A 20,950-nucleotide genomic window follows, 5' to 3' on the forward strand; every position below is an offset into this window, starting at 1 on the left:
GACATCCAACTAGATGCTCCACCAGGTGAGGAGGGAAGTAGGCAGATCGCAGACTTAAGGAGCTACTCTTGTACACAACAATCCATGGGGGGCAATAACTGTCTTGATGGTGGGGCTATGCAGTGGAAGACATCATGGTGGGTTCCGTTTCCTTGGGTGGTTGGGCTGTGGCGGTGGCGGGGACAGCTCTAGGTCCAAATTTCCAGGAGGTACTCCTGGAGCTCTGATTTGAAAAAGCCACTGAGAGTTCACTGATGGGTAGCCATTATGATGGTATCATAGAGTGGTGCAGCAGCTCCTCTATCCTCAGAGACTTCTTTACTGCTGCCCATTTCCGGTGGAGTTCTGACACCAAGTAACAAAGTATCCACCCCTTGATGGGACTTGCCTTCTTGCAGAGAGCTGTTTTTTGCATGGGGTTGAAACCTCCCCTTTTTGACTGCAATGAAAGCAGAGTAAAAATTTGTACATGTGCCAGCGCCATCTTGGGGATCTATGGCACAGTAAAAGTTAGCTAATCATCCTCTGTTGCACCAATAAGGCAGTAGCGTTCTACAAAAACAGCAAACGGTCTTTCAGAATTTCAGCAGGATTAATGTTGGTTCTTCTCTTCAAATAAGTCTTTATTTCCCTCCTCGCAGCGCTGCACACACTGAGCTCCGTCTCACCGGCGTTACAGCAGCGGGTACATAATCTGTAAAACAGAAGGCTCCAATTACAGTTCAGTTTTAATCTTCTCTGCCAGTAACTAAGGCCCATTTTACACGGGTGAGCGTGATATCGGGCCGCGAAACTCTGGCCTGGTATCTGCGTGATAATATGCAAATTTCCTGCAGATGTATTAAAAACTCATCATTTCACAGAAATAGTAATCATCCGGGGCGGCTCAGAAGAGGATCGAGAAGTGTTTTGCAACTTTTTCAATGGGCAACATCGCATCGCGTGCACATCTCATGCTCTACAATGTGTTTTCCAGCCCCATTGAAAACAATGGCCAAGGTATTCTGAGGGAACGGCAAAGACAGGAAGTGTCAGATTTTTTTCCCACACTGCGATGCCCTCAGGGCTTCTTTACACAAGTGTTTTCAATGGATTCATTCTCACTTTCGTGTGCGTATTTTGCTCACACGAAGAAAAACTGCACAATAGGAGTCTATGGTGGGGTGCGCAAGCGATACCCACGCATTTAAACTGCACAATCTTCAGGGGAAAACAGCACACCAGGGACTAATAAGGCTGCACAGCCTTTAAAGGGGTTGTCCCACGCCGAAACGGGTTTTCTCTTTATTCAATAGGCCCCCCCGTTCAGCGCGAGACTAACCCAATGCATGTGTTAAAAAAAAAGACCGTTTAGTACTTACCCGAATCCCCGCGCTGCGGCGACTTCTTCCTTACCTTAGTAAGATGGCCGTCGGGATCTTCACCCACGATGCACCGCGGGTCTTCTCCCATGGTGCACCGTGGGCTCTGTGCGGTCCATTGCTGATTCCAGCCTCCTGATTGGCTGGAATCGGCACACGTGACGGGGCGGAGCTACGAGGACCAGCTCTCCGGCACGAGCGGCCCCATTCACCAGGGAGAAGACCGGACTGCGCAAGCGCGTCTAATCGGGCGATTAGACGCTGAAATTAGACGGCACCATGGAGACGAGGACGCCAGCAACGGAACAGGTAAGTGAATAACTTCTGTATAGCTCATAATTAATGCATGATGTACATTACAAAGTGCATTAATATGGCCATACAGAAGTGTATAACCCCACTTCCTTTCGCGGGACAACCCCTTTAAGTCACAGGATGTGATGTGAAGGGTCCCCAGCAGGGCAAATAGCACAGGAAAATGCACAGATACACTTGTGATATAGCGACCTTCACTGTACAAAAATGTAAACTATCCCGTGCATTTTTGCGCTTATTCCCATGTGAGGCGCCCTCAGGGATGAGGCTGTATGTAGCTGCCTCTTAACCAACTGTATGCAGGTCTTGCTACACCTAGTCTGCTCTCTTCTCTCCACTTTTATTCACACTGAAGGTTCTGGAACTGAACAGAACTTTTTATAGACTTCTGAGTTCCTTTAACAACATAAAGCAGAATAAACAGTTTAACACGACTTTCTCAGAATTACATTAGGACTTTTGTAGTGACAAGTCTGGGTCCCCACAAGCTATAGCTGCTGCACCCAACAAATTCTACTCCATTTGATAATCTCACATCTGCTGCATTGGACAAGCCCAGCCCTGATTAGTAAAATCTCTACCATTTGCATTCTTTGAGTTCATATAATCACCTGCAGTCATTTTGCATCTCCACTTGCTTTGCACATCATAATATCAGTTGTCAGCTCAGCAGTGGCCGGTGTAAGCTGTCATAAGAACGGGATACTAAGTCGGATTACTAATGGATGACCCTTTGACTCTATCCATAGGATATCACATCCTCATCTTGGCAGTAGGACTTTCCTTTCTGGCCGGATTTCTCATCAATGTATTTATTGTAGCTGTGAACATCTCCGAGTGGAAGAAAGGAAGAATGATATCCACAGCTGACAAAGTTATGACCTCCCTCGGGATTTCCAGGATGGTCTTCCAGGTCACATGCCTGCTGAATGTTTTTCATGACATTTACTTCTATAGAAGAAGTGTATTATTTTTTGCATCAGTTTTGTTTCTTGAGTTGTCTTCCGTCTACTCCAGCATCTGGTTGTCCACTCTGCTCTCTGTCATCTTCTTCTTGAAGATCTCAACCTTACACAACCCCTTCTTCTTACGACTGAAGATCCTTGTGTTGAATAGAGTCCTCCTTCTGATTGTGGCATCCATTGTGGTGTCCATCAGCTTTGCTTCCGTCCATGGTTGGATGGATACCTTCAAAATCCCTCATAACTCAACCCAGGAGACATATTTCAATGTCTACACTGGCTTGAACGTCCTAACTTTCATATTTGGGTGCAGCGGACCTCTTCTCACCTATTTCATTTCCTCAGTTCTGCTCATTATCTGTCTTTACCATCATGTGAGTCGAATGAGATCCGGAAGGCATAGAACAAGTCATCTGGATACTTACTACAAGACAATCAAGTTCACCGGATTCTCCCTTTTGAGCTCCACTGTCTATATCATCATTGAGCTGACTTATTTATACTGGTATGATGCATTTGGCTTATTGGGAGTTTACTTTATTTGGCAGATTTTTCCCACCCTCCATTCCATCTATCTGATCTATGTGACGACTAAGCTAAGGATTCAGGTCTCCAATATGGTCCACATGCTGAGGAGACAATGTGGTGACCCAGAAGCTCCAGTGGAGACAGTCTTCCAGTAATAAGAAGGAAGTATAAACCTTTTATATCTATACTAAATGAAATGATCAAGGTTTGTAGTTCTGTTAGGTTTTTAGGAATACAAGGATTAGAGTTGTATAGTAGTGCGGAGCTTCTTATTCTACGCTGAACACTCTTTACAACATTATTTAACTCCAGAACTCAGAAGAAGTTAGGCTGGATTCTTGTGAGCGCAGCATTTTTGCAGAATGAACTATGCTGTTTTTCGTGTGCTTTGGTGTATTGCGTGTGTACATTTTACATACACAAATATACACGCAAATATGCTCATGTGAATCTGAACTTAGAAAGTCCATTATGTTCTCAGCCTTGTGGTAATTAGCATTAGAGCAGCTTCGGACAGATGTATTTGTGTGCGCTAAACATATGCGTATAATAGAGAATAGAGCCCATCGATATCAATGGGTTCATTCTCATTTCCTGACTTTGTGCGCGCATTTCTCACAGCTTAAAAAAATAAAACATGCTCTATCATTCTGGATGCTTGAGCAGCAAAGGTCCCCATAGAATTCTATGCGAAGTGCGCAAATGCGCAAAACTCTGCGCAAATCTGTGAAAAAGAGAACACAGCTGGACCTCATAAGGCTAAATCATTTAAATTAGGGCTGTGGTGTGCCCAGCTAGTATGTACAAGTCTCGGAAAGCAGCTGTGGTACTACAGGATAGGCTCAGCAGAAGAAGCACATAGGCAGTGCTCACTAAAGGCTCGGGGGCGGCAGTAACAGCCAGAGAACTTACCTGTAGTTGCAGTGTAGGAACAAGATGGTGGTTGTGATTGCGGTACTCAGCAGCAGGCCGCAAACATGTCCAGAGTGTGCAAAAGGGTCTTCCCAACACAGCTCAGGACCCTCCAATCTAGAAAAGGCTGTTAAGTGTTCTGACCTCGTGGGCCACATAAAAAAACATGGTGGGCCATGGATGTTGAGTTTGACACATGTAGTACAAAAGTAGAAGGAAAAACTGTGTACAGCTCCGGGACGTCTCATCAAAAATGAAACTTTATTAGAATATATTTGTGCGACCAGAGAAACACATTTTTTGGCAAAAAACTAAAACTTTAGGCTGCCTTCAAACGGGCGAGACAATCGTGTGAGTTTTGTGTGTTGCAAGACCCACATATCCTGCACAAATATGAACCCCATTCTTTTGAATAGGGTCATACACATGAGTGATGTTTTCCTGCTTGGCACTGTGATGTGATGTAGGAAACAAATCATGGCATGTTCTATCTTGTGCGTGCTCTCACATCGCTGTACCCTTTGTTTCCAATGGGGCCGGCGGCACCTCGTGCTGCGTGCATGCAATGCGATGTCTCCCATGAAAACATTGGGAGAAACTCTGCGTTCCATGATGAAAATGCCTTGCATGCTCAGGGGGGAGTGAGATATAGGGTAGGATTCACGGCCCCATATCTCGCTCGCCTCTGTTAAGTTAGCCTTAATCCTCCTTCACACCGGCATATTTTCCATCAGTATTTTGTAAGCCAAAACCAGGAGTTGGTCCAAAAGATGGAAGATAAAAATTAACTTTTATTATAAAAATAGTTTAAAAAATATATATGTGCGTGTATAGATGTGTATAAATACTCAAATGGGTGATCACTGTCACTCACGCTAATCATTTATTAAACATAGTAACATAGTATGTAAGGCTGAATGAAGACAATGTCCATCTAGTCCAGCCTGTCTATCCTCCTGTGTTGATCCAGAGGAAGGCAAAAAAAACCCAAGGGCAGAAGCCAATTAGCCCTTTTGGGGAAAAAATTCCTTCCCGACTCCCTAATGGCAATCAGACTGTTCCCTGGATCAACCCCTAATAGTTCCTACCTGCCTATATACCAGGATTGACACTTAACCTAATATTTATATCCTGTAATATCCTTCTTCTCCAGAAAGACATCAAGTCCCCTTTTAAACTCCTCTATGGATTTTGCCATCACCACTTCCTCCGGTAGAGAGTTCCACAGTCTAACTGCTCTTACAGTAAAGAATCCCCTTCTATGTTGGTGATGAAACCTACTTTCCTCTAATCGTAGCGGATGTCCTCTTGTTACCGTCATGGTCCTGGGTGTAAACAGATCGCGGGACAGATCCATGTGTTGTCCCCTCATGTACTTATACATGGTTATTTGGTCACCTCTTAACCTTCTTTTTTCAAGAGTAAATAGTCCCAATTTGGACAGCCTCTCTGGGTATTCCAGTCCCGTCATTCCATGTATTAGTTTAGTTGCCCTTCTTTGAACCCCCTCAAGCACTGTGACATCTTTCCTGAGCACCGGTGACCAGAATTGTACGCAGTATTCCATGTGAGGCCTGACAAGTGCCTTATATAATGGAAGGATAATGTTCTCGTCCTTCGCCCCTATACCTCTTTTAATGCATCCCAAAACGTTATTTGCCTTTGCAGCAGCTGACTGGCATTGGTTACTCCAGTTTAGTCTATTATCCACTAATACCCCCAGATCCTTTTCCATATCACTTTTCCCCAGCGGTACCCCATTAAGTGAATATTGGTGACATCCGTTTCTCCTGCCCATGTGCATAGTCTTACACTTTTCAACATTGAACTTCATTTGCCATTTTCCTGCCCAAGCCCCCAGCTTATCCAGGTCCGTTTGTAGCCGCACATTGTCCTCCGTTGCATTAATTATATTGTATAATTTTGTGTCATCTGCAAATATTGATATTTTGCTGTGCAGCCCCTCTATCAGGTCATTGATAAATATGTTGAACAGAGTGGGGCCTAATACTGAACCCTGTGGCACCCCGCTAGTGACTGTGGCCCAATCAGAGTACGAACCATTTATTACCACCCTCTGCTTTCTATCATTGAACCAATTTTTTACCCACGTACACACGTTTGCGCCCAGTCCGAGCTGCCTCATTTTGTATATTAGCCTATTATGTGGCACGGTGTCAAAGGCTTTAGAGAAGTCCAGATATACGAGATCAATAGACTCTCCCAGGTCCAGCTTAGAGCTTACTTCATCGTAGAAACTGATCAGATTTGTCTGACATGAGCGACCCTTCATGAATCCATGCTGGTGAGGAGTTATTCCCTTAATTTCCTTGAGGTACTCATCGATGGCGTCTCTCAGAATCCCCTCGATGATTTTTCCCGTTACTGAAGTGAGATTTACTGGCCTGTAGTTTCCAGGCTCACTTTTGCTCCCTTTTTTGTAAATTGGAACCAGATTGGCAATGCGCCAATCCAATGGTACTACTCCGGTCTTGATAGTGTCTAGAAATATTAGGTATAGCGGCCTAGCTATCTTGTCACTTAGTTCCCTTAGTATCCTTGGGTGTAATCCATCTGGGCCCGGCGATTTATCAATTTTAGTTTTCTTTAGACGCTTCCGCACTTCCTCCTGCGTTAGGTATGAGATATCTTGTGAGGGGTTCGTCCCGCGAAACAAAGTGGGGGTATACACTTCTGTATGGCCATATTAATGCATTTTGTAATGTACATTGTGCATTAATTATGAGCCATACAGAAGTTATTCACTTACCTGTTCCGTTGCTGGCGTCCCCGTCTCCATGGTGCCGTCTAATTTTCAGCGTCTAATCGCCCGATTAGACGCGCTTGCGCAGTCCGGTCTTCTCCCTTCTCTTGGGTCTCGGCAGCAGCGGAGTTCTGGCTCCGCCCCCTTCTACGTGTCATCGCATAGCTCCGCCCCATCACGTGTGCCGATTCCAGCCAATCAGGAGGCTGGAATCGGCAATGGAACGCACAGAAGACCTGCGGTCCACCGTGGGTGAAGATCCCGGCGGCCATCTTCGCAAGGTAAGTAAGAAGTCACCGGAGCGCGGGGATTCGGGTAAGTACTATCTGTTTGGTTTTTTTTATCTCTGCATCGGGTTTGTCTCGCGCCGAACGGGGGGGCTATTGAAAAAAAAAAAACCTGTTTCGGCGCGGGACAACCCCTTTAAGTATGTCCAATATTTGGGACAATTTGAGCTGACCTTTACTCCTATATATATGGGTCTCAGTCAGTGTTAGAAGCTATGTTTGACATTACTCAAATTGTTTGCAATGCACATATTACTGGGAACCAATCTAGAGTTCTTCCCTTCCTTTCCCAGTTTGTCAACAATTCAGCAATATCCACTTTTATTCAGTATAATTGTTGGTATGTGGATAAAGATACAAGGATCACATATGATAATTAAATGTACGATCCTCTGACCTAAATAGTAGAGATGTCAGCATAAAGATCGTTCTCCTCTGCCACAGCTGTAACAGCTGTGGCAGAGAAGAACGATGTTAGCCCATTGAATTCAATGGCGCCAGCAATACAGCCGGCTCCATTGAAAGCAATGGGCTGCCGGCGAGCGCGGGATGAATTTTCGGGAAGGGCTTAAAAATATAAGCCCTTACCTGAAAATCATCCTAAAATGTGTAAAAATAAAAAAAAAATGTATACTCACCTTTCCGCTGAAGCCGGAGTTCAGCCGCGTCTGGCCGGCAGTTCTCCTGAACTGCTCTCTGTAGTATTCAGCAGCCAGGGATTTAAAATCCCCGCCTGCTGAATGAGCTGCCTCTGATTGGTCACAGCCTCACCAATCAGAGGCAGCTCTCACTGACAACTATTCATGAATTCATGAATGGGTGTGAGTGAGAGCTGCCCCTGATTGGTCCCTGCGCTGAGCCAATCAGAGGCAGCACTCACCCATTCATGAATTCATGAATGGGTGTGAGTGAGAGCTGCCTCTGATTGGTGAGGCTGTGACCAATCAGAGGCAGCTCATTCAGCAGGCGGGGATTTTAAATCCCCGGCTGCTGATAGATCAGCAGTTCAGCACCACAGTGCAGGGGACAGCAGGAGAAGACGCAGCTGTGCCCCGCAGCTGAAGGGAGGTGAGTATCTATTTTTTTTTTTTTTTTTTTACTATTTTAAAAGGCTTTTCAGGGAAGGGCTTATGAAGCCCTTCCCTGCAAAGCCACTAACAGCTGCGGGGCTCAGCGGGGACTTCTGCCGCTGTCCCCGGCTCTGTAGCGCTGCTGAGCTATCAGCAGCTGGGGATTTAAAATCCCCTCCTGCTGGTAGCTCTGATTGTGATTGGCTGAAGCAATTTAGCCAACCACAATCAAAGCTACCAGCAGGAGGGGATTTTAAATCCCCAGCTGCTGATAGCTCAGAACTACAGAGCCTGGGACAGCGCTAGAAGTCGCGGCTGAGCCCCGGCAGCTGAAGTGAGGTAAGAATTTTTTATTTTTATTTTTTGCACTATTTTAAATGGCTTTTCAGGGAAGGGCTTATGAAGCCCTTCCCTGAAAAGCCATTGACAGGATGCCGGCAGCAGGATTCTCTACCGCAGCCGTCATGTGTGACAGCTGCAGTTGAGAATTGAAGAATTCCTTTTGCTGCATCTGCCATAGATGTGGCAGATGTAGCAGCAGGGAATTCTTTTAACTAGCGGGGGTGAAGGATACATCTGCCGCATGCGGCAGATGTGTTCTTCATGCCCGCGGGGGTCACAGAAGCGGCGGAGAGGTAAGTTTTTTTAAATTCTTTTTTTGTTTTGCACTAAAATGTTTCTTTTTCAGGGAAGGGCATATATGTAAAGCCCTTCCCTGGAAAAGAATGCAGGGGACCGGCAGAGCATTGTTTTCAATGGAGCCGCCGGCAGCAGCCGCGGCTCCATTGACAACAAGCACGCAGTGCGAGGGGGGGGGTCTCACTCCCGCGCTCGCCGGCAGCCCATTGCTTTCAATGGAGCCGGCTGTATTGCCGGCTTCATTGAATTCAATGGGCTAACATCGTTCTTCTCTGCCACAGCTGTTACAGCTATGGCAGAGGTGAACGATCTTTATGCTGACATATTTTTATTTTTTTATATTTTTACACATTTTCGGATGATTTTCAGGGAAGGGCTTATATTTTTAAGCCCTTCCTGAAAATTCATCCTGAGATCGCCGGCAGCCCATTGCTTTCAATGGAGCCGGCTGTATTGCCGGCTCCATTGAATTTAATGGTCAGTGCTCGTTTAATCGAGACGAGTACCGCGTGGTGCTCGTCTCGAGTAACGAGCATCTCGAGCACCCTAATACTCGAACGAGTATACTCAAGCTCGGACGAGTATGCTCGCTCATCTCTACTAAATAGTATATAACATGTGTGGAATTAACCACAGTTATCATATATGCGCAAGGTCAGCTATGATAATCCCAAGCATATGTGGGATAAGCTCCCACTTCCCCCGATTGTCTCAATCAGGTCCAATAATATAAAAAACTTTATATTATAAATTAATTATAGCACTGCGGAATAAGTTGGCGCTATACAAATAAAGATTATTATTATTTATTATTAATCCAGCTCCTATTCAGCCAGATACCCTGATAAAGCGCTCCTATATTTTATTATTTCATTGTCTCATCAAGCCAGCTAACCTGCAGATTGATTACTCTGCTACTGATAGCTGCGGCTAGATGTTCAGAGGGCTAAATTTTAAACTTATATGCGTTCCCTTCCCATCGACGCGTTTCGGTAGCTATGATAGTAAGGCTACGTCATTAGGATGGATAGATAGATATTTGGTGTAGACAGATTAAACAGCCAGGCAGGCTGTGATCATTAGAGCATAGATGGTAGGTATTCAACCTTACAGGGCTTATATACCCTAATCATAGTAACATATATATAGTTCGTAAGGCCGAATGAAGACAATGTCCATCTAGTCCAGCCTGTCTATCCTCCTGTGTTGATCCAGAGGAAGGCAGAAAACCCCAAGAGCAGAAGCCAATTAGCCCTTTTGGGGAAAAAATTCCTTCCCAACTCCCTAATGGCAATCAGACTGTTCCCTGGATAAACCCCTAATAGTTCCTACCTGCCTGTATACCCGGATTAATAATTAACCTAAGATTTATAACCTGTAATATCCTTCCTCTCCAGAAAGACATCAAGTCCCCTTTTAAACTCCTCTATGGATTTTGCCATCACCACATCCTCCGGCAGAGAGTTCCACAGTCTAACTGCTCTTACAGTAAAGAACCCCTTTCTATGTTGGTGATGAAACCTGCTTTCCTCTAAATGTAGCGGATGTCCTCTTGTTACCGTCACAGTCCTGGGTATAAACAGATCCTGGGAGAGATCCTTGTATTGTCCCCTCATGTATTTATGTAATCATCTCCGATGCTCCAATCAGCATCCGATAGCATCTGCGGTGACACCATGCCGTGACATTGCGATGTTCTGTGATCTCGCGCATGCGCACTGTGTCCCCAGACCCTGAGATGCCAACCACTGCCAACCAGGAGTATGTCATCACCTGATGATGTGCAAGCGACCCGCTGTCATGGTAACAGTGCGCAGCAACAAGGGGGCATATTTCCCAATACACGGTAGGGTTGCAAGAGCATCAGAACTATCAGAGCTATTAAAGCCCAGACTGGAGTTGATGTTACAAATCAATTATAGATGGTATACATTTATGAACATTCACATTCCCTCACTACATTATTTTGTAATGTATATCGTAGGATATGTTATATACAGTTTCTGTCAATCGACCATGATAATATCCTTTGGTAGAGATTAAGACTGATGTTATTCATCTAATTATTTACCCAATCTCTTATTTATTACCACATAGCTGTTATTTGGTTTCTTATTAATTTAATGATGGCTCAACATATACTCACTATTCTTATGAGATCCAATATTTACAATTGGTGGATAGAAATGTTATCTAAGTGGTGTTTCCTTAGATGTCACATAGGCACCACATCTCAGACCATATCAGATATCATCTCAAGATGTACAGTGTCAGATACTGTATATATCAGATATTATATAAAGAAACCTATTGAGTTAGGAATAAGTCAGGGCGAGGGGACTATGTTGGCAAAACCATTCAGCAACTGCGTAGACGGATATTGGCAACATTAGTCGAGGGGAACAAACCAGCCTGGCCACACATGTGAGAGACAAACGTAATAACAACCTTGATGCTATAAAGTTTCAAGTTATAGAGGTGGTCAGAGACAATGGAAGGAGAACAGTAGCAGGTCTCGGCCTAGAATTGGACTTGCAATGTGCAAGCTGCCGCACATCACCTGTACCGCGTGTCCGTGCGCTGAGTGATGCGAATGGTGCCTGATAATGTCTGCTGTCACTTGCTTTTGGCCATGTAAATACGGCCTGAGGCCGCCTTCATACCAGCTAATGGGAATTTGTAAACGGATGAGCGCCGAGTACTTGTGGAATGAAAGTTGTTTTTTTGCGTACGCATCAGGGTATATATTTTTGTTTTTTTCCGCACACAAGGCATTTATGCATCCCAAAAAATATGCACTTATGCTCCCGGCCTTCGGAATGGATAATTAGTCTAATGTATTCAAGATGTGTTCTTTTCCTGCACAATTATGCAGCGTATCCCTCATTAGCTAATGTATTGCGCACACATTTGCGCATCACCATTGAGTTCTATGGGGAATTATGGTGCCCAAATACATGGGAAGATAGAACATGTGTATTGTTTTGCGTGACAAACATGTGCAGGAATAAATATACACATGTAAATAGATCGATTGAAATCAATGGGTTCTACTCACTGTGTGATGTGCAGAAACTGTGCATGGACAAATACGCCCGTGTGAGGCCAACCTAGGGCAGGTCAAAAGTAGTCAGAAGAGCTCCAGTCAGATGGTATAAGACTCCACAATGGCTGCATGCCTACAAGCTATCTCCCCACTATAAATGCTGGAGATGTAACTCAGCTGAAGGCTCCTTGAAACATATCTGGTGGGACTGCTCAGTGGGAATACTGGATGTAGGAGATGTGTTCAGAATGCTTAAACCGGGTCTTTCCATCTCCGCTGAGATGGTACTTATATGGAAGCCTTCTGCAGATTTTCATCCACTTAAGGACATACTTCTGGTATCTCTCCTAGATGTGGAAAAGACCCTGAGACCGCTCATGTGGCTCCACAAATCACCACCAACTGTCTCTCAATGGAAAGCTAAAGTCAACCTAATTTTCAACCTTGAAGAGCTTTCTAGCTGGAATAGGGGCACACATGATGGATCTAATGTAATCCGGGGCCCCTGGAGACAAATTGCCCATTCCTCTTCCCTGGGGAAATAGGCCTAATTTCTCATGGTTAATTATGATTTATAGGATAGATGTTTTGAGAGTTCTCAACCTGTTCCTACAGGCAATTATTCAGCACACCTAGGTTCCTGTGCCAGTCACTCAGTGATGAGTACCTTAGACGTGAAAACGGACGTGAGTCAAACATGGACAATAATTTACATTTGGACAGTCCTCAAGAGAAACAATTCTTGATTCTCTTACCCCTCCCCCACCCCACCCCTCATGCCTCCCCTTTCCCTTTCTTTCCCCTTTCCTTGCCCCCCAATTTCTTTCTTCCTCCCTCGCAGGTCACCTTTTGACTTGTGCGGGTGTTAGTTTCTAAGAGATGCTTGATTATGATATCTTGTTTATAAATGTTTATCCACTTTATACTATCTATTGATGATCTCCATAAAGTTATTACTCAAGATATCATTCTCCCCGCTGGAGAATCTGTATGTTCAAAATGGAAAATCTCAATAAAAATTTGATTTGAAAAAAAAAAAAGTGAATTTGTAAACCAGATTTCACCAATTATAGTCAACTTGCAATGAAGTCCATTCTCTGAAGAAAAAAAAACAAAAAAAATGAGGCTCCAGAAAACTTATCAGTCATTCCTTCCACTAGTCATAAAAATACAAAATGCAGATGCATTTGCAGAATGACAAACCTCCCCGGGTGAGAGGCATGGGCCCTCTTTATGTGTTGCTCCAAATTTTCAGGTTTTTTTTATTTTATAGTTTTTTGTTGTTTTGCAGTTTTTAGACTGTTTACCTGCAGCAGATTGTCCGCAGGGGAAAATCCACTGCAGATTTTAGTGCCAAGTCGCATAAAAATTTGCATGAAAATTTTGATGCAGATTTCACCGCCTCATTTGACCCTTTAGTGACGGAGCTTTTTTGCTTTTTTCCATTTTTGTTTTTTCCTACTCCCTTTTAAAAAATCGTAGTTCCTTTATTTATCCATCTACATCACTGTATGAGAGCTTGTTTTTTTGCGGGATGAGTTGTATTTTTCAATGGCACTATTAATTGTACCATATAATTTACTGAAAAACTTTTTCGGTGCATGCTGTTTCTACGGAGCATAAACTGCAACAAAAACGACCTGATATTTTTATTCTATGGGTCAGTACGATTACTACAATACCAAACTTATATAGTTTTTTTTTTGCTTTTGTACTTGTATTTTTTTTTTCAAGATATTTAATTTTTTTCAATTATTTTCTGCGGTCATTTTGTGCGTGCAATAACTTTTTTATTTTTGTTGACGTAGTTGAGCAAGGGCTCATTTTTTGTGGGATGTCCTGTAGTTTCCGATAGTATCAATTTCGAATACATACGACTTTTTGATTGCTTTTTATTGCGTTTTTTTCTGGGAGACAGGGTAACTAAAAAAGTGTATTTGTGGCGTTCTTTATTTTTTTTACGAATGCGGCGATACCAAATACATATTTTTATTTTACGATTTAGATTTTTTAATAATAGATATGGCTAAAGGGGAGAGATTTAAACTTTTATAACTTTTTTTTACAATTAAAAAAACTTTATTGATTTTTTTTTACTTTACTTTGAAGACCCCCTGGGGGACTTCAACATGCGATGCTTTGATCGCTCCTGCAGTATGATGTAATGCTATAGCATTACGTAATACTGCTTTTCACAGGCAGTCTATCAAGCCACCCCACGGGGATGGCTTGATAGGCAGTCTGCTAAGGCAGCCCTGGGGCCTTTCATTAGGCCCCCGGCTGCCATGACTCCTGCATGGCTCCCCAGATCTCACCGCGGGGGGGCCGTGCGGGACCCCTGAACAGAGTTCGGGGGATTTAAATGCTGCTGTCAGAACTGACAGCGGCATTTAAAGGGGTTATTAACCGTGAGCGGCCGAGCGCGGCTATTGCCCGCAGGTGTCAGCTGTAATAAACAGCTGACGCCCGTGCTGTATGGAGGGAGATAGCGGCGCTACCTCCCTCCATACACGTCCTGCAACAGCAGGACGTAGTTTTACTATAGCGCCGTCACTAAGGGGTTAAAGAAGTCTCCCCCCCCCCAACACAACTGAAATTCCACAGCATAAATGGGCATGCTGAATATTTGAATTATGCGCTGCGTGTCAATTCTGCAAGGATTTCTTACTGCAGCATGTGAATGAGAAGATTTGTTCTGATCTCGTTCATGTGGCTCGGACTGTAGATGCTGTGGATTTTCTGTGAAGAGCCTAAACATATGGGCATGTTTAGTATCATTGTACAGCCACAAACATCATGTCACGTAATGATTAGAGATGAGCGAGCACACTTGTCCGAGCTTGATGCTTGTTCGAGCATTAGGGTACTCGAGATGCTCGTTACTCGAATCGAACACCACGCAGTACTCGAGTCAATTCCATTTCCTTCCCCGCATTTTCTAGCCAATAGACATGCAGGGAAGGCATTACAACTTCCTCCTGTGACGTGTCAGCCCTATCCCACCCCCCTGCAGTGAGTGGCTGGCGAGATCAAGTGACCCCTGAGTATTTAAAGTGGTCCCGGCCGCGGCTCGCCTCAGACACACATGGGGAGAGATCAGGGAGTTGCTATAGGGAGAGTGTTAGTGTAGGATCCTGTCTACAAGAACCCCAACGGTCCTTCTTAGGGCTACCTCTGACCATGTGCATTTTACTGGGTGGCTGCTGGGAGTTGTAGTGCTTCCATAATACTACTGCGCAGCTAGGCCTGTTTGCAGTCTTCCGTTTTTTTTTTTCTTTTTCTGGCTGAAGTTTGCGTTAAAATACCGCTCTCAGCGTGAAAGTGCGCGCAAATAATTCCATACTTATTTATACCGTTCTCTGTCTGCAGTGAATTTGACCAACAGCGTACTGCCGCAGCCACTTCTACAGGGAAAGTGATATACACTATACATCCTCTATCCTCTGTGCCAAAAAAAAAACTAAAGCTCCTTTGTTGGGTTACATCTGACCGTATGCATTTTACTGGGTGGCTGCTGGGAATTGTAGTGTTTCCATTACACTACTGCGCAGCTAGGCCTGTTTGCAGACTTCCATTATTTTTTTGTATCAGCATGGGGTCTAGCCTGGGCATTGGTGCCACTTCCAGAGCATGGCCGGGCCTGGGCATTGGTACCACTTCCAGCACAGGTCCTGATGTATGCTGGGGCGCTGACTCCAAATCACCATCATCAAAGACCAGGAAGGACCAGATTGGAGGTAGGACCCACTCAGGTAGCAGAGGGAGTGGCAGACATCCAACTATATGCTCCACCAGGTGAGGAGGGAAGTAGGCAGATCGCAGACTTAAGGAGATACTCTTGTACACAACAATCCATGGGGGGCAATAACTGTCTTGATGGTGGGGCTACGCAGTGGAAGACATCATGGTGGGTTCCGTTTCCTTGGGTGGTTGGGCTGTGGCGGTGGCGGGGACAGCTCTAGGTCCAAATTTCCAGGAGGTACTCCTGGAGCTCTGATTTGAAAAAGCCACTGAGAGTTCACTGATGGGTAGCCATTATGATGGTATCATAGAGTAGTGCAGCAGCTCCTCTATCCTCAGAGACTTCTTTACTGCTGCCCATTTCCTGTGGAGTTCTGACACCAAGTAACAAAATATCCACCCTTTGGTGGGGCTTGCCTTCTTGCACAGAGCTGTTTTTTGCAGGGGGTTGAAACCTCCCCTTTTTGACTGCAATGAAAGCAGAGTAAAAATTTGGACATGTGCCAGCGCCATCTTGGGGATCTATGGCACAGTAAAAGTTAGCTAATCATCCTCTGTTGCACCAATAAGGCAGTAGCGTTCTACAAAAACAGCAAACGGTCTTTCAGAATTTCAGCAGGATTAATGTTGGTTCTTCTCTTCAAATAATTCTTTATTTCCCTCCTCGTAGCGCTGCACACACTGAGCCCCGTCTCACCGGCGTTACAGCAGCGGGTACATAATCTGTAAAACAGAAGGCTCCAATTACAGTTCAGTTTTAATCTTCTCTGCCAATAACTAAGGCCCATTTTACACGGGTCAGCGTGATATCGGGCCGCGAAACTCTGGCCTGGTATCTGCGTGCTAATGTGCAAATTTCCTGCAGATGTATTAAAAACTCATCATTTCACAGAAATAGCAATCATCCGGGGCGGCTCAGAAGAGGATCGAGAAGTGTTTTGCAACTTTTTCAATGGGCAACATCGCATCGCGTGCGCATCTCATGCTCTACAATGTGTTTTCCAGCCCCATTGAAAACAATGGCCAAGGTATTCTGAGGGAACGGCAAAGACAGGAAGTGTCAGATTTTTTTCCCACACTGCGATGCCCTCAGGGCTTCTTTACACAAGTGTCTTCAATGGGTTCATTCTCACTTTCGTGTGCGTATTTTGCTCACACGAAGAAAAACTGCACAATAGGAGTCTATGGTGGGGTGCGCAAGCGATACCCACGCATTTAAACTGCACAATCTTCAGGGGAAAACAGCACACCAGGGACTAATAAGGCTGCACAGCCTTTAAAGGGGTTGTCCCGCGCCGAAACGGGTTTTCTCTTTATTCAATAGGCCCCCCGTTCGGCGCGAGACAAACCCAATGCATGTGTTAAAAAAAAAAAAGTTTAGTACTTACCCGAATCCCCGCGCTGCGGCGACTTCTTCCTTACCTTAGTAAGATGGCTGTCGGGATCTTCTCCCACGATGCACCGCGGGTCTTCTCCCATGATGCACCGTGGGCTCTGTGCGGTCCATTGCTGATTCCAGCCTCCTGATTGGCTGGAATCGGCACACGTGACGGGGCGGAGCTACGAGGACCAGCTCTCCGGCACGAGCGGCCCCATTCACCAGGGAGAAGACCGGACTGCGCAAGCGCGTCTAATCGGGCGATTAGACGCTGAAATTAGACGGCACCATGGCGACGGGGACGCTAGCAACGGAACAGGTAAGTGAATAACTTCTGTATGGCTCATAATTAATGCACGATGTATATTACAAAGTGCATTAATATGGCCATACAGAAGTGTATAACCCCACTTGCTTTCGCGGGACAACCCCTTTAAGTCACAGGATGTGATGTGAAGGGTCCCCAGCAGGGCAAATAGCACAGTAAAATGCACAGATACACTTGTGATATAGCGACCTTCACTGTACAAAAATGTAAACTATCCCGTGCATTTTTGCTCTTATTCCCATGTGAGGCGCCCTCAGGGATGAGGCGGTATGTAGCTGCCTCTTAACCAGCTGTGTGCAGTTCTTGCTACACCTAGTCTTCTCTCTTCTCTCCACTTTTATTCACACTGAAGGTTCTGGAACTGAACAGAGATTTTTATAGACTTCTGAGCTCCTTTAACAACATAAAGCAGAATAAACAGTTTAACACGACTTTCTCAGAATTACATTAGGACTTTTGTAGTGACAAGTCTGGGTCCCCACAAGCTATAGCTGCTGCACCCAACAAATTCTCCTACATTTGATAAACTCACATCTGCTGTATTCGACAAGCCCAGCCCTGATTAGTAAAATCTCTACCATTTGCATTCTTTGAGTTCATATAATCACCTGCAGTCATTTTGCATCTCCACTTGCTTTGCACATCATAATATCAGTTGTCAGCTCAGCAGTGGCCGGTGTAAGCTGTCATAAGAACGGGATACTAAGTCGGATTACTAATGGATGACCCTTTGACTCTATCCGTAGGATATCACATCCTCATCTTGGCAGTAGGACTTTCCTTTCTGGCCGGATTTCTCATCAATGTATTTATTGTAGCTGTGAACATCTCCGAGTGGAAGAAAGGAAGAATGATATCCACAGCTGACAAAGTTATGACCTCCCTCGGGATTTCCAGGATGGTCTTCCAGGTCACATGCCTGCTGAATGTTTTTCATGACATTTACTTCTATAGAAGAAGTGTATTATTTTTTGCATCAGTTTTGTTTCTTGAGTTGTCTTCCGTCTACTCCAGCATCTGGTTGTCCACTCTGCTCTCTGTCATCTTCTTCTTGAAGATCTCAACCTTACACAACCCCTTCTTCTTACGACTGAAGATCCTTGTGTTGAATAGAGTCCTCCTTCTGATTGTGGCATCCATTGTGGTGTCCATCAGCTTTGCTTCCGTCCATGGTTGGATGGATACCTTCAAAATCCCTCATAACTCAACCCAGGAGACATATTTCAATGTCTACACTGGCTTGAACGTCCTAACTTTCATATTTGGGTGCAGCGGACCTCTTCTCACCTATTTCATTTCCTCAGTTCTGCTCATTATCTGTCTTTACCATCATGTGAGTCGAATGAGATCCGGAAGGCATAGAACAAGTCATCTGGATACTTACTACAAGACAATCAAGTTCACCGGATTCTCCCTTTTGAGCTCCACTGTCTATATCATCATTGAGCTGACTTATGCATACTGGTATGATGCATTTGGCTTATTGGGAGTTTACTTTATTTGGCAGATTTTTCCCACCCTCCATTCCATCTATCTGATCTATGTGACGACTAAGCTAAGGATTCAGGTCTCCAATATGGTCCACATGCTGAGGAGACAATGTGGTGACCCAGAAGCTCCAGTGGAGACAGTCTTCCAGTAATAAGAAGGAAGTATAAACCTTTTATATCTATACTAAATGAAATGATCAAGGTTTGTAGTTCTGTTAGGTTTTTAGGAATACAAGGATTAGAGTTGTATAGTAGTGCGGAGCTTCTTATTCTACGCTGAACACTCTTTACAACATTATTTAACTCCAGAACTCAGAAGAAGTTAGGCTGGATTCTTGTGAGCGCAGCGTTTTTGCAGAATGAGCTATGCTGTTTTGCGTGTGCTTTGGTGTATTGCGTGTGTACATTTTACATACACAAATATACACGCAAATATGCTCATGTGAATCTGGACTTAGAAAGTCCATTATGTTCTCAGGCTTGTGGTAATTAGCATTAGAGCAGCTTCGGACAGATGTATTTGTGTGCGCTAAACATATGCGTATAATAGAGAATAGAGCCCATCGATATCAATGGGTTCATTCTCATTTCCTGACTTTGTGCGCGCATTTCTCACAGCTTAAAAAAATAAAACATGCTCTATCATTCTGGATGCTTGAGCAGCAAAGGTCCCCATAGAAGTATATGTGAAGTGCGCAAATGTGCAAAACTCTGCGCAAATCTGTGAAAAAGAGAACACAGCTGGACCTCATAAGGCTAAATCATTTAAATTAGGGCTGCGGTGTGCCCAGCTAGTATGTACAAGTCTCGGAAAGCAGCTGTGGTACTACATCAAGACAGGAGTTGCTGTTCTTTCTCTCTTCTTCCCACTTTGCTCTATCTCTAACCGGATTGGTTTTTTTTTAACCTTTTGCTTTGGAGCACTCTCCATGTATTGTGGAGACCCTGTTCTGTTTGGGATATTGTTCCCAGGATATTACTTTATCCTAGCACCTTCTAGTGAGGAATCAGTGCAACATTTGTAACGCTCATTTCTCCATAGGTGTTTCAATCAGCCTGGTTAGTTTTTATTTTTATGAGCATACTCCTTATTTTTCTGGGAGTTTTTCTATTATTGGGGGAAGTGGTATTTTGGTACATTTGTTCTGTTATGGGCAATTTATCATCTTTTTTTTTGCCCATACGGATAGGTACCACCTATTTTACCATATAACAGCATAGCTCACAGCATAGGGCATCTGCTTGGGTTAATCCAATTATACATGAGATAGATATTTTCACTATCAAGGACAACTATTCTTTTTCCGTATCTTATGACATTATCAAGCATTAAGGTTCCTGATGAGTCTGTATGAGACAGAAACGCGTTGAACCAGTCTGAACCAATCTTGAAACAATTTTTCAAAATATCCTTTTTTTTTTTTTTGCTAGGAGAACCCAGTCTGATTGTCCACTGGTGTTCTGAACTTGTCTTTTATTGGTCTTTGAAACCACACGTTGCATGAGAACCCATCTTATCTTTGAATGGGGTTCTCCTGCTGTTTCATTAGAAACTATTGTATTTCTGGATTGATAACCTGTGGCTTATAGTCTATCAGCCACTTGTGTTTATCTCTCGGAGGTACTCAGCGGAAGCATTGATTGGTGTCCTTGTATTCAGAACTAATTTTCATCTAGTTCTGTGGATAGAAGCCAATCATAGACTTCTGCTGGTTTTTCGTTCTGGGATTATTTCTTGCCTGCTACTATTACTTAAACAGGGCATTCCTCTGGATAGAACCGCACTTGTCTCTTACCGGGACGTCATCTTCAGAGTTCTGGGGCTTCTACTGGGTCACTTGCTCATTTTTGCTCCTGGTCTAGCTTATGGACATAGGGCGAACCCAGGGGCTCGCCACCACTAGAAGCTGACTGTAAACCACCCACTTGGTGGAATTTTTTTCCCAATTCCATCTTTTCTATAAGGGTAGACCTCGATATGGTCCTCTAATTAGATTTGAATTGATTTTGGAGCGGTTGATATAGTGAGTCGGTAGTGTCTTATCCATCAGTACACTCCCGTACTACCTTGGAGGGATCAGCTTCGTAGATTTTTTCTCGGTTCTTTTCCAGGGTTCTATCTCCTGCTC

At 44.2% G+C, this 20,950-nt stretch overlaps 2 protein-coding genes across 2 annotated transcripts; both read left to right on the top strand.

The window, feature by feature from the left end:
* Nucleotides 1-2,397: 2,397 nt before the first annotated feature.
* LOC136606491 (taste receptor type 2 member 39-like) lies at nucleotides 2,398-3,321 on the top strand. Its single transcript, XM_066589009.1, has one exon. It carries the CDS (start codon nucleotides 2,398-2,400, stop codon nucleotides 3,319-3,321), a length of 924 nt encoding a protein of 307 aa, XP_066445106.1.
* A 12,155-nt stretch (nucleotides 3,322-15,476) lies between these two features.
* Nucleotides 15,477-18,973, top strand: LOC136606645 (taste receptor type 2 member 9-like). Its single transcript, XM_066589014.1, has 2 exons — nucleotides 15,477-15,621; nucleotides 18,078-18,973. The coding sequence occupies exons 1-2, from the start codon at nucleotides 15,477-15,479 to the stop codon at nucleotides 18,971-18,973; spliced, it is 1,041 nt and encodes a 346-aa protein (XP_066445111.1).
* Nucleotides 18,974-20,950: the final 1,977 nt, after the last annotated feature.

This window comes from Eleutherodactylus coqui, chromosome 1 (assembly GCF_035609145.1).
Source record: "Eleutherodactylus coqui strain aEleCoq1 chromosome 1, aEleCoq1.hap1, whole genome shotgun sequence".
Lineage (NCBI taxonomy): Eukaryota > Metazoa > Chordata > Amphibia > Anura > Eleutherodactylidae > Eleutherodactylus > Eleutherodactylus coqui.